This window comes from Balearica regulorum, chromosome 2, assembly GCF_011004875.1.
Source record: "Balearica regulorum gibbericeps isolate bBalReg1 chromosome 2, bBalReg1.pri, whole genome shotgun sequence".
In the NCBI taxonomy this organism is placed as follows: Eukaryota; Metazoa; Chordata; class Aves; order Gruiformes; family Gruidae; genus Balearica; species Balearica regulorum.
The window spans coordinates 120,056,746-120,071,544 of NC_046185.1; the positions used below are offsets into that span (position 1 = coordinate 120,056,746).

The following is a 14,799-nucleotide window of genomic DNA, read 5'->3' on the forward strand; positions in this document are numbered from 1 at the left end:
CAGAATCACAGAATGGTAGGGGTTGGAAGGAACCTCTGGTGATCATCTAGTCCAACACCCCTGCTAAAGCAGGATCACCTAGAGCAGGCTGCACAGGATTGTGTCCAGGCGGGTTTTGAATATCTTCAGAGAAAGAGACTCCACAACCTTCTTGGGCAGCCTGTTCCAGTGTTCTGTGACCCTCAGAGTAAAGAACTTTTTCCTCATATTGAGATGGAACTTCCTGTGTTCCAGTTTGTGTCCGTTGCCCCTTGTCCTGTCACTGGGCACCATTGAGAAGAGTCTGACCCCTTCCTTTTGACATCCACCCTTTAGATATTTATAAACATTGATCAGATCCCCTCTCAGTCTTCTCCAGGCTAAACAGACACAGTTCTCTCTAAGGGAAATGCTTCAGAGTTCTCTCTAAGGGAAATGCTTCAGTCTCCCAATCATCTCCAGTAGTTCTTTGTCTTTCTTGAACTGGGGAGCCCAGAACTGGACACAATATTCCAGATGTGGCCTCACGAGGGCAGAGTAGAGGAGGAGGCCACACCTGCTGGCCACACTCTTCTTGATACACCCCAGGATGCTATTGGCCTTCTTGGCCACAAGGTCACATTGCTGGCTGATGGAAAGCTTGGTGTCCACCAGGACTCCCAGGTCCTTCTCTGCAGCAATGCTTCCCAGCAGGTCAACCCCTAACCTTTACTGGTACTTGGGGTTATTCCTCCCTAGGTGCAGGACTTTACACTTGCCCTTGTTGAATTTAACTTGATTTCTCTCCGCCCAGCTCTCTAGCCTGTCCAGGTCTCACTGAATGGCAGCCCAACCTTCTGGTGTATCAGCTACTCCTCTCAGTTTAGTATCATCAGCAAATTTGCTGAGGGTACACTGTGTCCGCTCGTCCAGGTCATTGATGAATATGTTGAACAAGACCAGACCCAATACTGACCCCTGGGGCACACCGCTAGCTACAGGCCTCCAAGTGGACTCTGCGCCACTTTATCACAACCCTCTGAGCCCTGCCATTCAGCCAGTTCTCAACCCACCTCACTGTCCACTCATCCAACCCACACTTCCTAAGCTTACCTATGAGGATGTTCTGGGAGGCAATGTCAAAAGCCTTGCTGAAGTCGAGGCAGACAACATCCACTGCTGTCCCCTCATCCACACAGCCAGTCATGCCAGTTCCTGAAGTCAGAGACTGAATTTTTTAGGTGCTCAGCAGGATACTCCCTCTTTGAACTACAAGCAGGAGGGGGACTTTTGGAGTTGAGATGCTCTTGGGAAATTATAAAGCACTTCTGTTCTTTGACTTTATGTACTTTTTTTTCTGTCTGAAGTTTGCCAAACCGAAGTTCTGTGTCTCTGTGAATCTTCATCAGACTAAACAGCTGGATATGTGAGATCAATTTTCCAGTTTTCAGATGTGTTACTTCTAGTTTCAGACTTGGTCATCGTTGTGTGTGATGAATTTTCAGCAAACTCATCTTCATTTTGTGAATCTCTGATCATCTGAACTGGTTGGCTTTCATCATCTAGCTATGCCAGAATTTTCTATGTGTTCTGAAAGGGTAAAGCAGTCCTGTGAAACATTAGTTTATCCTGAATCTTCAACTTCTCTAGCACTTAAGTCAAACTTTCCTAAAGGTGTAAGAGCCTTGAAGTCATTCTCATCCCTGAATGTAGCTTTAATTTCTTTAGCTTTTTCCTGAGTCTGTCTATGTTTAGATCTGAAAGACTGCCAAAATGTATTTATGCTTTGCCTTGACTTGTGTTTAATTAAGATGGGAGTAATTTCTCCTGTAATTAGATGTTTGCTTTTTAAGTTTTATCATCTCTTCCTGAGCTATGAAAAATGAAAGTAGAAAGACTCTGCTACCTAACATTTCCAAGTTTAAATCATCATCAGAAATTTGAAAATGGAATTTATTTGATAAGTTTATCTGCTTACCGTATTGTAATGTTGCTTTTGTTCTTTGTCCCTTGCAGAGTTTGACATGGGTTTACTTTTGTTTATTTGTTACCTAGTTAACAAACTTGTGGCACAAACGACTAGGAGTTACGTACATGCCCTTAAGTTTCAGAATTTTTGTTAAAGAAATCATATCAGTAATTGCAAAATAATAATTGGAACAGAATTCATGGGACTACATGAGCATGGCAGTGATATTAAAAAAGAACATGGAGGCAAAATTCATGGGGTTAATATTTAACTTTTCAAATACCAGCTTATAATATTCAGGAATTTCTATGCTAGTATTGGTCAGCTTCAATTCAAGAGTTTCGTATATCCAAACAGGCTACATATAACTTTTTAAAATTACTAGTAGTTTTAACATATATTTATAGTTTTATGTTTTTGCAGGGTGTAGTGCAATTGGATTTGAAAACAAAAAGTTTTTTTAAAGGGTTTCCCTTAAGCAGTTTTTTAAAACCTCCTAATTTGCATGGATGAATTTTGCATGTACGTGCATTAAGATTTAGTGTGCTTTTCTGTTTTCCTGTTAGTGTGTATCCTAGGTTAACTTACCATCCAGAAACACTTATTAACATGCTAGCAGTATACATACTGTATATTTTTTGCCTATTTTTTTTGTAATGCTATGTAAAGTGTTTGTGGTTTACATATTGTTCATTTTCTACTTCACCTGCTATTCGTAGACTTAAGAAGAAACCAAAGTAGTGTGTTGAGGACAAAGAACAGAGAACCATCATTCCATATTGAAAAGTTTTAAAGGTTTTTTTTTGTTGTTGTGTTGTTGGTTTTTTTTAGTCACACTATACTATGGTTCATGTGCATATTAAGATGTGAAGGGTTCGTGTTTGCAAATTCTACCAGGCTGTGTCATCACACAGAATAAGTTTTGTTACCTTCGTGCAGGTGAAGCTAAGTTGGCTCTTACTGTGTTTAGCTGCATGAAGCAATTGCATTATCAAGAGAAGAATTGGACTAAGTCAAATTGTAGCCTATAGCTCCTAACAAGGCCAACTAACTACAATTAAAATCATTATCACACTCGTATTAAGGATCTTGATGTATTGATCCTGCAGTGAAAAAACATCTAGAAAGTTTTGCTGGCAAGCAATTACAGACTGTACAGTTTCAGTAGAGCACATGCACATTTAGCGGCTTCTGCCAGAAACATGTAATGTAGATTAGGATGGATATGCAAGCCGGAGAATTTATAAAAATCTACTAATGTGTCCAGCCAGTTCTGTGTGTATTGGCACAATTTCATTGTTTCTAAAATGCATAAATTTCTTACAAAGAATGTATCCAAATATTATGTATATATTTATCTCTGTATCTATATATACATCTCTGTATCTATATATATATCTCCAGTTATTCATTATTCTTTGGTAGGTATATACGTACATGGATTATTCATGGCAGATAAAGCTCAGTAGTCTCTGGAACACTAAAATTAATGAGAATGATGAGAATTTGGAATTCTCTGTGATACAACATACTTGCAATTGTGAGCTACAACTGACTAAAGTTACAGTATGATTAAAAACCTTCCAAAACCTTACCATTCTTTTATTTATAAATCATCAGAAAATGAATTTTATTCTTAATGATGTAGAAAGCAATAATAATCCCAAGTGGTGGTGTAATATTACGATTTACGAAGGACATGCCCTTTGTTTTATTTTGAATGATAGATATACAAGAGAGCACTAACTAGAAAGTAATCCTTAGCATGTCTTTTATGCATCTCACTCTGAAAATATTTAAGAGTGGAGTTAAAACACAACAGTTGAAAAAAGAATGAGTTGTCTTTTCAGTAATTATCTAACTATCCACTATTTAATTTGAGCAGCATAATAATAGCCACTGACCATCCTTGCAGGTTGTTAGCAATTAATGAGGTAATAAAGAGCTTGCACATTTGATGTTGGGAATTACAGCCGAAGGAAAAATTATTCAAGACATTGCCTTATTCTTAGATTTTAACTGTAATTGTTCAGCATATCCACCATCTGTCTGAGTGACTCATGCCTCTGGCTGTACTTCTGCCAAAGTGAAGATTTTGGACAGTCATGGAGTATTCATAACACAAATGTGAAGTGTTATGAAATGAAAAATGAGACAAGCTTTGAGTTATCCATCCCTTTGTATGTCTTCTCCTTTACTACTTTTGTAGATTTCTTTTATTAAAAACATACTCTTCAAATGGTTTAAGCAAGTATTAGCTGACTTTGAATGGTTTGTTATGTTCCATGCCACACATCAGAAAGCACGTAAATATATGGATATATCTCTTGCTGAGTATAAGTATACGTAGAAGTTACAAGTTGGCTGTTGGACATAATGGCTAATGAAGGCTCCAACACATAATTTCTTCTCTGCATCATTATCATTATTATTATTATTATTATTATTATTATTATTTAATATGAACTTATTATATTTGGGGTTTTTTTTACAGGGTGATATCACCTAAAGATCCCATTCAGTTTTATAGCCTGTTGTGCTTGGTAAAATCTGAATATGAAACATGGAGAATACATAGGCAGCTGGAAAGTCTATTTTGCCATTTTAAGTCAGAGCTTGAAAATTTTAGGACATGTAAATGTCTTTTGTCTGACTGCCATCTCCAGGCTATTGTCTAGAACAACTAATCCAAACTCAGGCTTCATACCTGCAAGCACATCTCTTATGTGTCAGTAGTCTTGGTCAGCTCATTAGGTCACTTAGACTTCCCATAATTTCCACCCATTGGGGATATTTTCTGTGTTTGTTTTCATCTGAGGGTTTTGTTCTGCATTTAAGGTTTAGTTCATTCAAAAGGAAGGCGTCTTTTAATAACAGTGGGATCTCTGTTGGAGATGTCATAGCTCTGGCTTGCGCTGTGTTAATTCTGTTCTCAGAGAGATGAATTCAGGGCAGCAGCATTATAAATGTCTTCCTATGTTCTTACCAGCATCTTATAATTTTGCTGTTAGTTATAATTAAAACCATAGCCTTAATTTGTAAGCCAAATGTTCTAATTCTTTCTTTTATTGCATCAGGCTATGTTTGATGCTTTGTCCGATCTCCCTGAGTGGTATGGTATAAAAGAAATGCAAGCAAATTGGATAGGTGACTGTGTTGGATGCTCTCTCGACTTCTTGCTAAAAGTAAGTCAAAAATTTGAATGCTGCTATCTTGGTTGGGCTAACAGCAACCCCTGAAATACGTGATGGAAGTGGATTTTCAGATCTAAAAAGGTTGAAACCTCCTAAAAGAGATTATTATATCTCTATAAATTATAGATATAAAAAATACCTCTATATAATACATATTATATATTATAATATATATTGTGTCTCTATATATTATTATATACCAGCACACATCCTGAAGAACACCACTTGTGGGTTGAAAAGATACTTCCTCCTTAGGAGAGGATTTGTGTGTTTGAGTGCGACATCGGATGCAAATTGGCTGTATTTGTGCCAAGATGCATGCCAGCTAATAAGCATTCCTGAAAGCCAGGACATTTAGGGGAGCAGTCCCAAAAGCAGTATCAAGTGGCTCTGCACAAGTCAGCTAGGATCTAGCTGGGCTTTAGCTGCACTCTGCACCTTCTCTGTCAGACCCAAGCTGACCTCAGGCAAGCCACTTTATTGACGTTTGTCCGTTATTTCATTTATTGCATACCATAATTAAAATAATGAAAAGCAGGCAATTAGGTAGTGACGGAACTACAGAGAAGTCTGGATAGGAAGAAAGGAGAGGAAGGAAAGAGAAACCTTAAGATAATTATAATTAGAGAAAAATGGTAAAATTTGAAGTCCTTCTGAGGAGATGCAAAAGGCTTTTTGAATATGATGGTGGCAGAAGAGATTTTTCAGAGAACCTGGTAGAAGTTCAGCCCTTTGGCTTCGTTGTGCCTCTTTACTCTGGTCTAGTATTTTAAAAGTGACCTCTTATTTTAAAATACTGAATTTGTGGAAACCTTAAATTGAGACAGCTTAAACTTAATACCTCTGAATTGCACACTGCTAGCAAGTGCATTTTTGTATTTAAGTTGTTTCTGAAAATGTATATCAATACATACTGTAGAAAAATCTCCTTCTAAGACCCTCTACACTCCACAGTTAATTGACCTAAAATATAAAGCCTGTTGATAGTGCTGAGTGATAATTCTTAAACAGTCTTCTGAGTTTATTACTTTCATTTTATATCCAGTTGCTTTAATGTTATGTCACCTTTATTATTTTATTTCTGTATGTAAGTTGCAGCACTGACTTCATCAGAGAAGTGTGCTGGAAAGTCTGGTAGCTGAGAAGAATTCTATTTAGATTTCAGAGGTACCATCTCATTTTTGTTTCTTGGAAACAGAGCGTACAAATTAAAAGGGAATAGAAAGATTCCAGGTTACTTAACCAGGGAATGAGTCTAGCTCAGTAGCACAATGTAATATTACAGATTATTTTATAATATATATTTTTTATATATATATATTTGGATAAACTGAGGCAAGATTGTAAAGCAACTTTCTCAAGGTCTTAAAAGTAAATTTTGTCAAGATTTGATTCAGAAAACTCCCTATAGTGGGAATGAATCTGGCTTTGATATTCAGAGTTGTATATTTTTACAGGGTGAAGTATATTTGTTAGTTGCATAAAAAGGAAGGAGAATCTGAAACCACACACTTCCAGTGGAGAAAAAAGATCAATTCATTGGGATGTTTTCTGCTCTTTTTCAGGTTAATGGTAAAGTAACAGAAGAGAAGCTAGCAGCTTACACCTATACGCCTGAAGCCATTTATGGAGCTTCCCATTTATATATCTTACCGACTCACAGACTGCTGCATGGGAATAGCAGTCTCAAGGAAGTCTTTCAGAGGGAGTTCATCCCAGGGAAAGGTGATATTTTTCTCATACTGCATTTTGTTGTAGGGGAGTAACAATTTTAGAGAATGATGTTCAGAGAATGTGTGTCAAGCTGAGCATGAGCTGTTCCTGTTGAGGGAACAGGTCTTTTGATTCTTTATATATGTCAAAGATTATCACATCAGCCTGTCCTGGCTTCAGATACAGTAACAGCAGCTACCTTAGAATTCTTCCTTTTATAATGCCTGTAAAACTTCATAGTATATAAAAGCAATGGAACAGATTCTTGTCTCCTCATGTATCACAAGTGAACAGTCCAACTCTGATAATGTCAGCCCATTGGAGAATCTCATGGCTATATGGTAATTCAGCCATGGTAGCACAAAGACATCAGAACCAACTCTTGCACCAACGATGATTTCTTCCTGTCGTAGGGAATATAAGGAGGCCAAGTGATCATTAATACATAGCAAAGTGGATCACTGATAGCAAAAAAATACTCTGCTGTGCAGATCCTTAGTTAATGCAAGATTCTAATGGAGTAAATTCAGAGTAGCCTTATGGCAGGTCCTGACTTGTACAGAGGACAAAAATTAGAGATAATTCTTTAATTGGTGTTGATTGGATTCCTGAAGGCTCCTACCACCATTTCTGCCTTTATTTAGCATCCCTGGTCTACTATTTTTTTGCTGTTTGGAAAACCTAAAAATTGTAAGAGTAAATACAAAGTTTACTGAATATTTTTTGTTTCCACTTCAAGCTGGTGTTCAATATTTACTTTTTTCTTACTGGTAAATGTGTGGCTTCATTGTCTGTGTAACATCTGATGTCAAGAGCAATGAAGCAGGAATCTTGTGGGAAATTGTGGCGGTTGAACAGAACCTGCTTTATTTTTGAGTGCTTAATTTCTATAACCTTAATGAAGTTCACTTGCTGGCAGAAAAGAAATGGAGTCTGAATGTGTTGAGTATGTAGAGCTCTTGTCTCAGAGCTGAGCAAAGCTTGGAGAATTTTTATTAAGGAATAAAGGAAGAAATTTGCAGTTCTTACAGTTCAGCCAAATCAAAGCACTAACCCCGGAAATGCACATCCATGTACGTGCCTGTATCTTTGTTGGATCTTATGGTTTAAGCCAAACTGCACAGGTGCAAAACTTGTTTTTAATAAGGACTACAATATATTTTTTCTATTTTTTTTTAATGTGAAAATACTTGAAAGGCTTTTTTTGTGTCTGTTAACAATAAACTTCACCTTTTTGGTTGAGTTAAATTAAGAAACTCTCATCTGGAATAATGACAGCCATAAGACATTGAAAAAGAGGCTTTCAAGTGGACACAATTCCAGAATCGTAATAACTCTGCTATTGTTGTGTACTCCTGCTACTCGAAAATATACTTATATGCATTCTTCAGTGGAAGTTGGCTGATATTTCTTACTATTTCTTGAGCATTTCAAAGGCACGGACTGGTATTTTCCAAAGAAGAGAAGATAAAGGAGAAGAATTTCTACATGGACTTTCAGATTTACATTTCAGCCATGGTACATATAAAGGGCCAACAATGGTGTTTAAGTAAAAAGACATTTTTGGTAGCCTTGGATTGACCATATTTTCACATTAACCAAGATTTTTTTAAAACATTCATCAGTAACATTAAAATTAAGTGGTTTCTTTTCAGAAGAGATAGTCTTGTAACTGCCTTTCTTCACTGTGTTCTTATTTAAATAATTAGGACGATATGTTTTTATGTTTTCTAGGAAACGTAAAAAAAAGATGTTCTATGGCAGAGTAACTTAAAGTTCTAATACCTTTATTCTTGGAGTACAGCTCTGTATTTTAGGCTATTATTACTTAGAGGTGAGCAACCAGTTTTCAAACTTTTTTTTTTTAGCTTAGCAAAAATTATGTTAATTTAGAATCTGGTAAGTCTTCTAATTTTGTCAGTGTGAGGCATCTGAGATAAAGATTTGATCCTTACATTGTTCATTATCTCATTATAATACTACTACTGCAATATCATCTCTTTACGGCTATTATAATAATGATGTGAGCAAATGAGCAAAAGAAAGACTGCCTTCATAAACTGGAGTTATTATTTTGAGTTCCAGCATAAAATCAAAATTATTGCTGGGTAGAAGAGAGAAGTTATTTTTAAAAGCAGACTGTCCTACCCACTCAGCATCCTGTTCATGAGGCTTTTTTGAGGCTGTTCATGAGGCTGGTTCCTTTTGTATATTTTTTTTAAACAGAAGAGGAAAGCAATGTACAGTGGTTTGAATGTAGGAAATTTTATCTAGAATATGGCTCAGAGACCTGAAATTTGAAAAAGTAGTAATCAGAAACAAATAAATATATTGTTTGTGTTAACAAGACTGATGAGATATAGTAGCCCTATTCTCTAAAATGTTGTTATTCTATTTCAAGCAGATTTTATGCGTAGCAATACACGACCGAGACTTTCCTCAGCTTAGCTATGACGATAGGTGAAAGGAAGCTCTTAGCAGTCTGTATTTTAATTATTTTAATTATCTTCAAATTAAAGGCACCAAAAAAAGTTAGAAACAGGTCCAGATAGAGATGTGGGATTTGAATCCTCAAATCTTGGGGTACTTAGGTTTGATTTTTCTTCTTGCTGACCCACCAAAGCCACACATTGTAAATCAATTTCAGTTTATCCCCCTTGATTCTCTCCTCTTCTCTCTCCCCTTCCCTGTGGACATTAGGTTCCTCATCTCTAATATGAATAGGAATACTCTGTTTGGAAATCAATTGGTTATTTAGATTTCTTTTTTTACACTGGTCAATATTTCTCATGCTTTGTAGTTCTTCTGTAAGAGGGCAAAGCATAAGCATATTATATATGCTCCCCTTCCGTTTCGTCTGAATAACTGGATTTTTTTGCTTAATTTTGTAATGTCTGCTGGTATATAACTCAGGGCTTATTAGATCCAATTCATACAACTCTGCAGCACACAGTGGTCAAAGACTCGCTATTGTTTTTCTTATACTCCAAATCTTACTCTGTTTTTATTCAGGTGTTTGTTATAAGTATGTTTTCTAATCATGAGAATTTATCAGTCAGACTTACTGAAGATTTTAATATGTCTGAACTTTTTAGAAATGTGATTAGGTTTTTAATTTTCTTTCTTATTTAAACAAAACTCTAATTTAAATTTCATGTTTAAGATAAACTGACTTTTAAGAGTAAGTAATGTTCTTAGCGTATTTTCTGACATATTTTACTTACTGTGATCATTACATTTGTTTTCAGACTCGCTTACTTCAGTGACAGCTGTGAATTTGCTTACCAGTCAGGAGATTCCTGTAGTCATCTCAGCAAAAACCAATTTTGAGAATTTTCTCGATAGTAAAATCGGTATGTTAGACTTAATGTGTAAGTGAAATAGTACAATTTTCAATTGCTGTGTTGGAGCACCAGATACTGTGGCGGCAAATCTTTGAACACAGTGGCTCTTTTCTGGACTTTGGAATCCTGTTCTTCATTACTGTTCTTCATTAGTGAAGAAGGAGGGGAAAATTAGCAATGTGGAATCTGTCTGGGGAAGAGATTTACAGGATGATAAATTTTAATGGAAATATTATAAAATTAGTAGGCTTAATGAGCTAAATTTGAGAATCTGCTTATCTTAAGAGGATTGATTACCTACAGTGTGTGTGTACTTGGCTGTGTCTACCATCCTTAATCAAAACAGAACTGTATCATTGTTTAACATAAACATTTTGCAAACAACCCGAACTTTTAGTCTTCTTTTTGTCTTATGTTTACATAAATTATGTGCATCCTTATAGAGAAATGTTTCAGAGAGTAGATGTATGAAACTTGCAAGTTTGACTTTTATCTGATATTTGTCTTGAGATCAGTAAAATAAATCAGAATGGGTAATAATTCTGTTCAGGTAGTCTTGGACAGTTATCTTGGACCCTTTATCTCTAAAGGAAGTTTTCCCGTAATTTAGGCACCTAATTTAGGATTGAGCATCTGTAAATGGAGGGGGAAGGGCATTGGGCATTGCTAGAGGATACTCTGAATTGCCTAGAGTGGGCTTCTCTTCTCAAAGTCATCCTGTGAAGCAGCTTGTCTTACTCCTTCCCTGCACAGGCAGCCTAGCCCCACAACTTAGGCAGTTAAGTGTGGTTATGGTTAGATAATGTGATTGTCCTTCTAAGTAAAATTAGAAATTGTACTAACTTTTAAAAATTGTGTCCATTTTAATCTGCAAAGTAGCACCCACCCACCTTTTTGTTTACTGTTGTGTTTTGCTGTGGTCTCATCTCAGCAGCAATAAGTAGGCAATGTTCTGTGCCAGTGCTTATAGGAAATAGTTCTTTATCTTTTCTTCCCCCTTTCCACTACATCCTTATCCCTTAAGTCCCTTTTGCTGCCTCCCTGTTGTTGAATCTTCTTTCCTGCCCTGGAGCTACTCCTGTCTTCTCTGCACCACCGCCAGTGTTGGCTGTTCCTATGCAACTGGACTGATCAAAATCAGCTGACACTGCAAAAATGTCTTGGATGACCCTCACAAGGCTGATAGAAATTATTCACTCAGGCTCTATACCTACCTTAGAACATGCCCACATCTTACACTTTAGGAATGAATCTGTTTTTGAGAACCAGAACTTCTGCTCATGTAAAAGAAGCCAAATAATTGAGATACCTAATCATATTTTTCCTTAAAAACTTCCAGCTTGCTCACTGGCACGTACCTTGGCCTTATGTCTGTTGGAAACAGCCCAGCTCTTCCTGGGAAGTTCTGGATACCAGCTGTTGAGCTTTGCGAATGTACATTAATAGCAGCATCTTTTCAAAAGAAGGAAGACTAAAAAGTGGTGCCTGCTTTTTTTCCAGTCGTAGACCATATTGTGAAGCCACCTGTTGCAGGCTGCCAGGCTCTCTGACAAATTAAGATACATACATTATTCTATAATAAGGCCTTGAAATGGCAAGACTCTACATCTGCTGGAAAGATAAAATAGTGATTCCGTATTTTGCTTGTTAGGGAGTTGTCACAGGGCAGTTTTGCTTGGTTTTCTGTAGTTATCTGCTTCCAAACTTCCATATATTGACAGAGTTAATGTATAGGAGGCATTTCATTGCCTGAATGAAGACGATTGTTAAAACTGGTTTTGAATGAAGTAGTTTGTATGTTAATAATTCTAATGTGCTCAGCAATATTTTGAGAGTTTTTGTCTGTAGTTGTCACCAACGTAATGTTGGCACTGGCTTGTTGAAATAAGTTTCTTTGCCTTTTAAAGATGACAGCAATTGTGCAAGATTGTTCAAAATCTTAAATAAATAACCACCGAAAGGGAAAAAATATGCAGGAAGATGTAGCTCCCTGTGGAAATAATAAATCTGTTAGTATCTCAATGTTATTTCAGAATACATATGATAATAAAGTTAAGGAATTTCTTAACTCACCCTGAAAGGTAGTCCTCCAAAGTAGAACAAAATATCTTTCAAAATATATGCAGCAAAATCAGAGGGAAGATGTCATCATCTATTAATATGAGTAAGAAATATTTAAAGATTATGTGTCATTCTATGGTGCCGGTAAATTGCTATAATAAAAAGAAGTCTACATGTTTTAGAAGAGGAACTTGTATTCAAGATGTATGACTGACCCAAATAATAAGATGCCAAGGGAAAGATAGCATCAGGGGCCTTAAATACTGTGACTTCTATAACTGACTTGAACAGCAGTAGGAAGTGCTCTCAGGAGTTATATTCCAAATAGAAAATTGATGTTATTTGAAATGCTTTCCTGAGATTATAAATGAATCATGTCTTTCGTAATAAGTTGAAGGGATAGTAATGTTAGAGACCGTTGTGTTGTGGTACATTTTAATAAACTATGAAATTAGAATGAGATTAAATTTACTATTGAATCAAGAGGACTATTTAGGCTGTTTGTCTAGTATTTGTTTCTCATATTAGCAAATAGAATTTAAATTTGTATTATCTAAATATATTATACACTATAATTGTATTGAAACATTTATTATTTATCCAAATTTTGTAGCTTTACTTTTAGGCTTTTTCTGAACCATCTAATTTTCAGCCTTTTCTGTGATGAGACATTGATTAATACTTGGCCTACAAAAAAAGTGCAAAAATGTGTTTGTAATTATTGTTGCTTGAATTTCACTGCTTAAAGAATATTAAAACATTTTTATTGTTCTTAGATTTTTAAATGCCTTTGCCAAACATAAGCCATTATAAAGAGATTGTCATAGAAATAAAATGTTTTATCCTCAAATTGATGATTGATATCCATGTTAGTTAACCCCAGAACTAATTTTTTATTTTTTTTTTAATTATTTTTTTTTACTTTCCTCTGCCCCAGGAATACCTAATACAAGTGCAGAAGATGCTGCAGTAGCTAAGAATCTGGGCATTTCTTTCACTGAAGTCACTGAAACATTGCCAGATGGTTTGGAGAAAGTAATTAATTCTGGGGAGGTGGGTATACAAGTGTGGAGTTCTTTCCAACTTACAATAACAATGCAAACTAAATCTGTTTTCTCAAGAGTGTCAAATAATTTGTTTGTTTAAAGGCTTTTTTTTTTTTTTTTAAGAATCAAGCCAGGCTTGTGCTACCAAATTTCTAGGAATAATTTAATGATGAAATATGTTGGCTCTTCTGTAGCAATAAAATGATTTTTTTTTCCTTTTGTGCAGGAGAAGAAGCTACAGCATTGGTCTGAGCTTTGTAATGGAAACTGAATAATTGATCCTATGTTAAAAGTTGATTCTTATTTCATCATCCCAATACATTTTTAAGCTAAATATTAATATGTTAGTCCTTTTTCCACATATTCATTGAAATCTGGCGTAAGCTTTTCTGGTAATATATCTGCCTGAAGTGACATAGAAATTTTATATTTAAATATAAAATATATATGGTGTTATAGCTCTTGGAAAAAATTCATTTGATAGCAGACACAAAGCTCATATTCTTTTACGTGACAGGTAGGGTCTAAGTGGTCAAGATGTATCTGAAAGTAAGAATAGAAAAACCCCAGATGAATGCCGGAGAGAGCAAGCCGTTTCAACATCCACATTTCCTCAGTCTCTGCCTTGAGTTGGTGATATTCTGGATGTTTCAGCATACAGCAGTTGATTAAAATATCAGCAGTAAATGTACATGGCAGCCAATAAAGGCTGAAGGGGTCTACAGGTCTCTTTCTCAACCTTGTTCTACCAGGCCAGCAAGAACTTTACCCTTTGATTAAGGGGATTTAAATGAATCAAATAACTGGCATGTGAATAGTCTCTTGGATAGAAGGATGTTAAGCAGCGGGATGGGGAAAATTAATATGAGGCTCATAAACTTTGACTCTCAGAAATGGCATTTGTGACTTTTTTTTGTCTGTTCTTGCATTTTCACTGACAGCAAATATACATTTTTCTTTCTTCTTCTGCCTGTCTCTTTTTTTAATCAGATCACAGGCATGACTCGGCAGGAGGCTTTAAAAGCTATTACCCAGCAGGCCAAAAATAAAGGAATAGGTGGAGACCTAACAAGTGACAAGTTAAGAGACTGGTTAATATCTCGACAGCGGTACTGGGGAACACCTATTCCTATCATTCACTGCCGGACATGCGGCACTGTCCCCGTACCTTATGAAGAGTTACCTGTGGTGTTGCCCAATGTAACCACCTTCACGGGAAAGGGAGCCTCACCTTTAGAAACTGTTCCAGAATGGGTGAACTGTTCCTGTCCAAGGTAAGCCAATGCTGCCGTTACTGCAGACTGGGAGAGACTGCTTTTCACCTGCCTTGTTCTTGTGCTCTTTCCGTAAGTGTTGACAAGTGCCTGCTCTGAGCCAGGATACTACTCCACAATGATGTTTAGTCTGACCCAGCCTAGGATATTTTTCTCTGTAAAACTCCCTTTTTGCAACACGGGCGCCTACTGCTATTTCTTCATAAACAAGCTGAAGCAAAGCTCACTGTTTTTAAGTTG

General features: G+C 36.3%; 1 protein-coding gene across 4 annotated transcripts in view; it reads left to right on the forward strand.

The window, feature by feature from the left end:
* Positions 1-14,799, forward strand: part of LARS2 (leucyl-tRNA synthetase 2, mitochondrial) — an 89,346-nt gene that overhangs the window by 37,371 nt on the left and 37,176 nt on the right. For all 4 annotated transcript variants that reach the window (XM_075745603.1, XM_075745604.1, XM_075745606.1 and 1 more), the window contains 5 exons: positions 5,005-5,112; positions 6,687-6,846; positions 10,083-10,187; positions 13,177-13,292; positions 14,276-14,559. In XM_075745603.1, the coding sequence (XP_075601718.1) occupies positions 5,005-5,112; positions 6,687-6,846; positions 10,083-10,187; positions 13,177-13,292; positions 14,276-14,559 (773 nt within the window). The remainder of the gene's footprint in view (positions 1-5,004; positions 5,113-6,686; positions 6,847-10,082; positions 10,188-13,176; positions 13,293-14,275; positions 14,560-14,799) is intronic.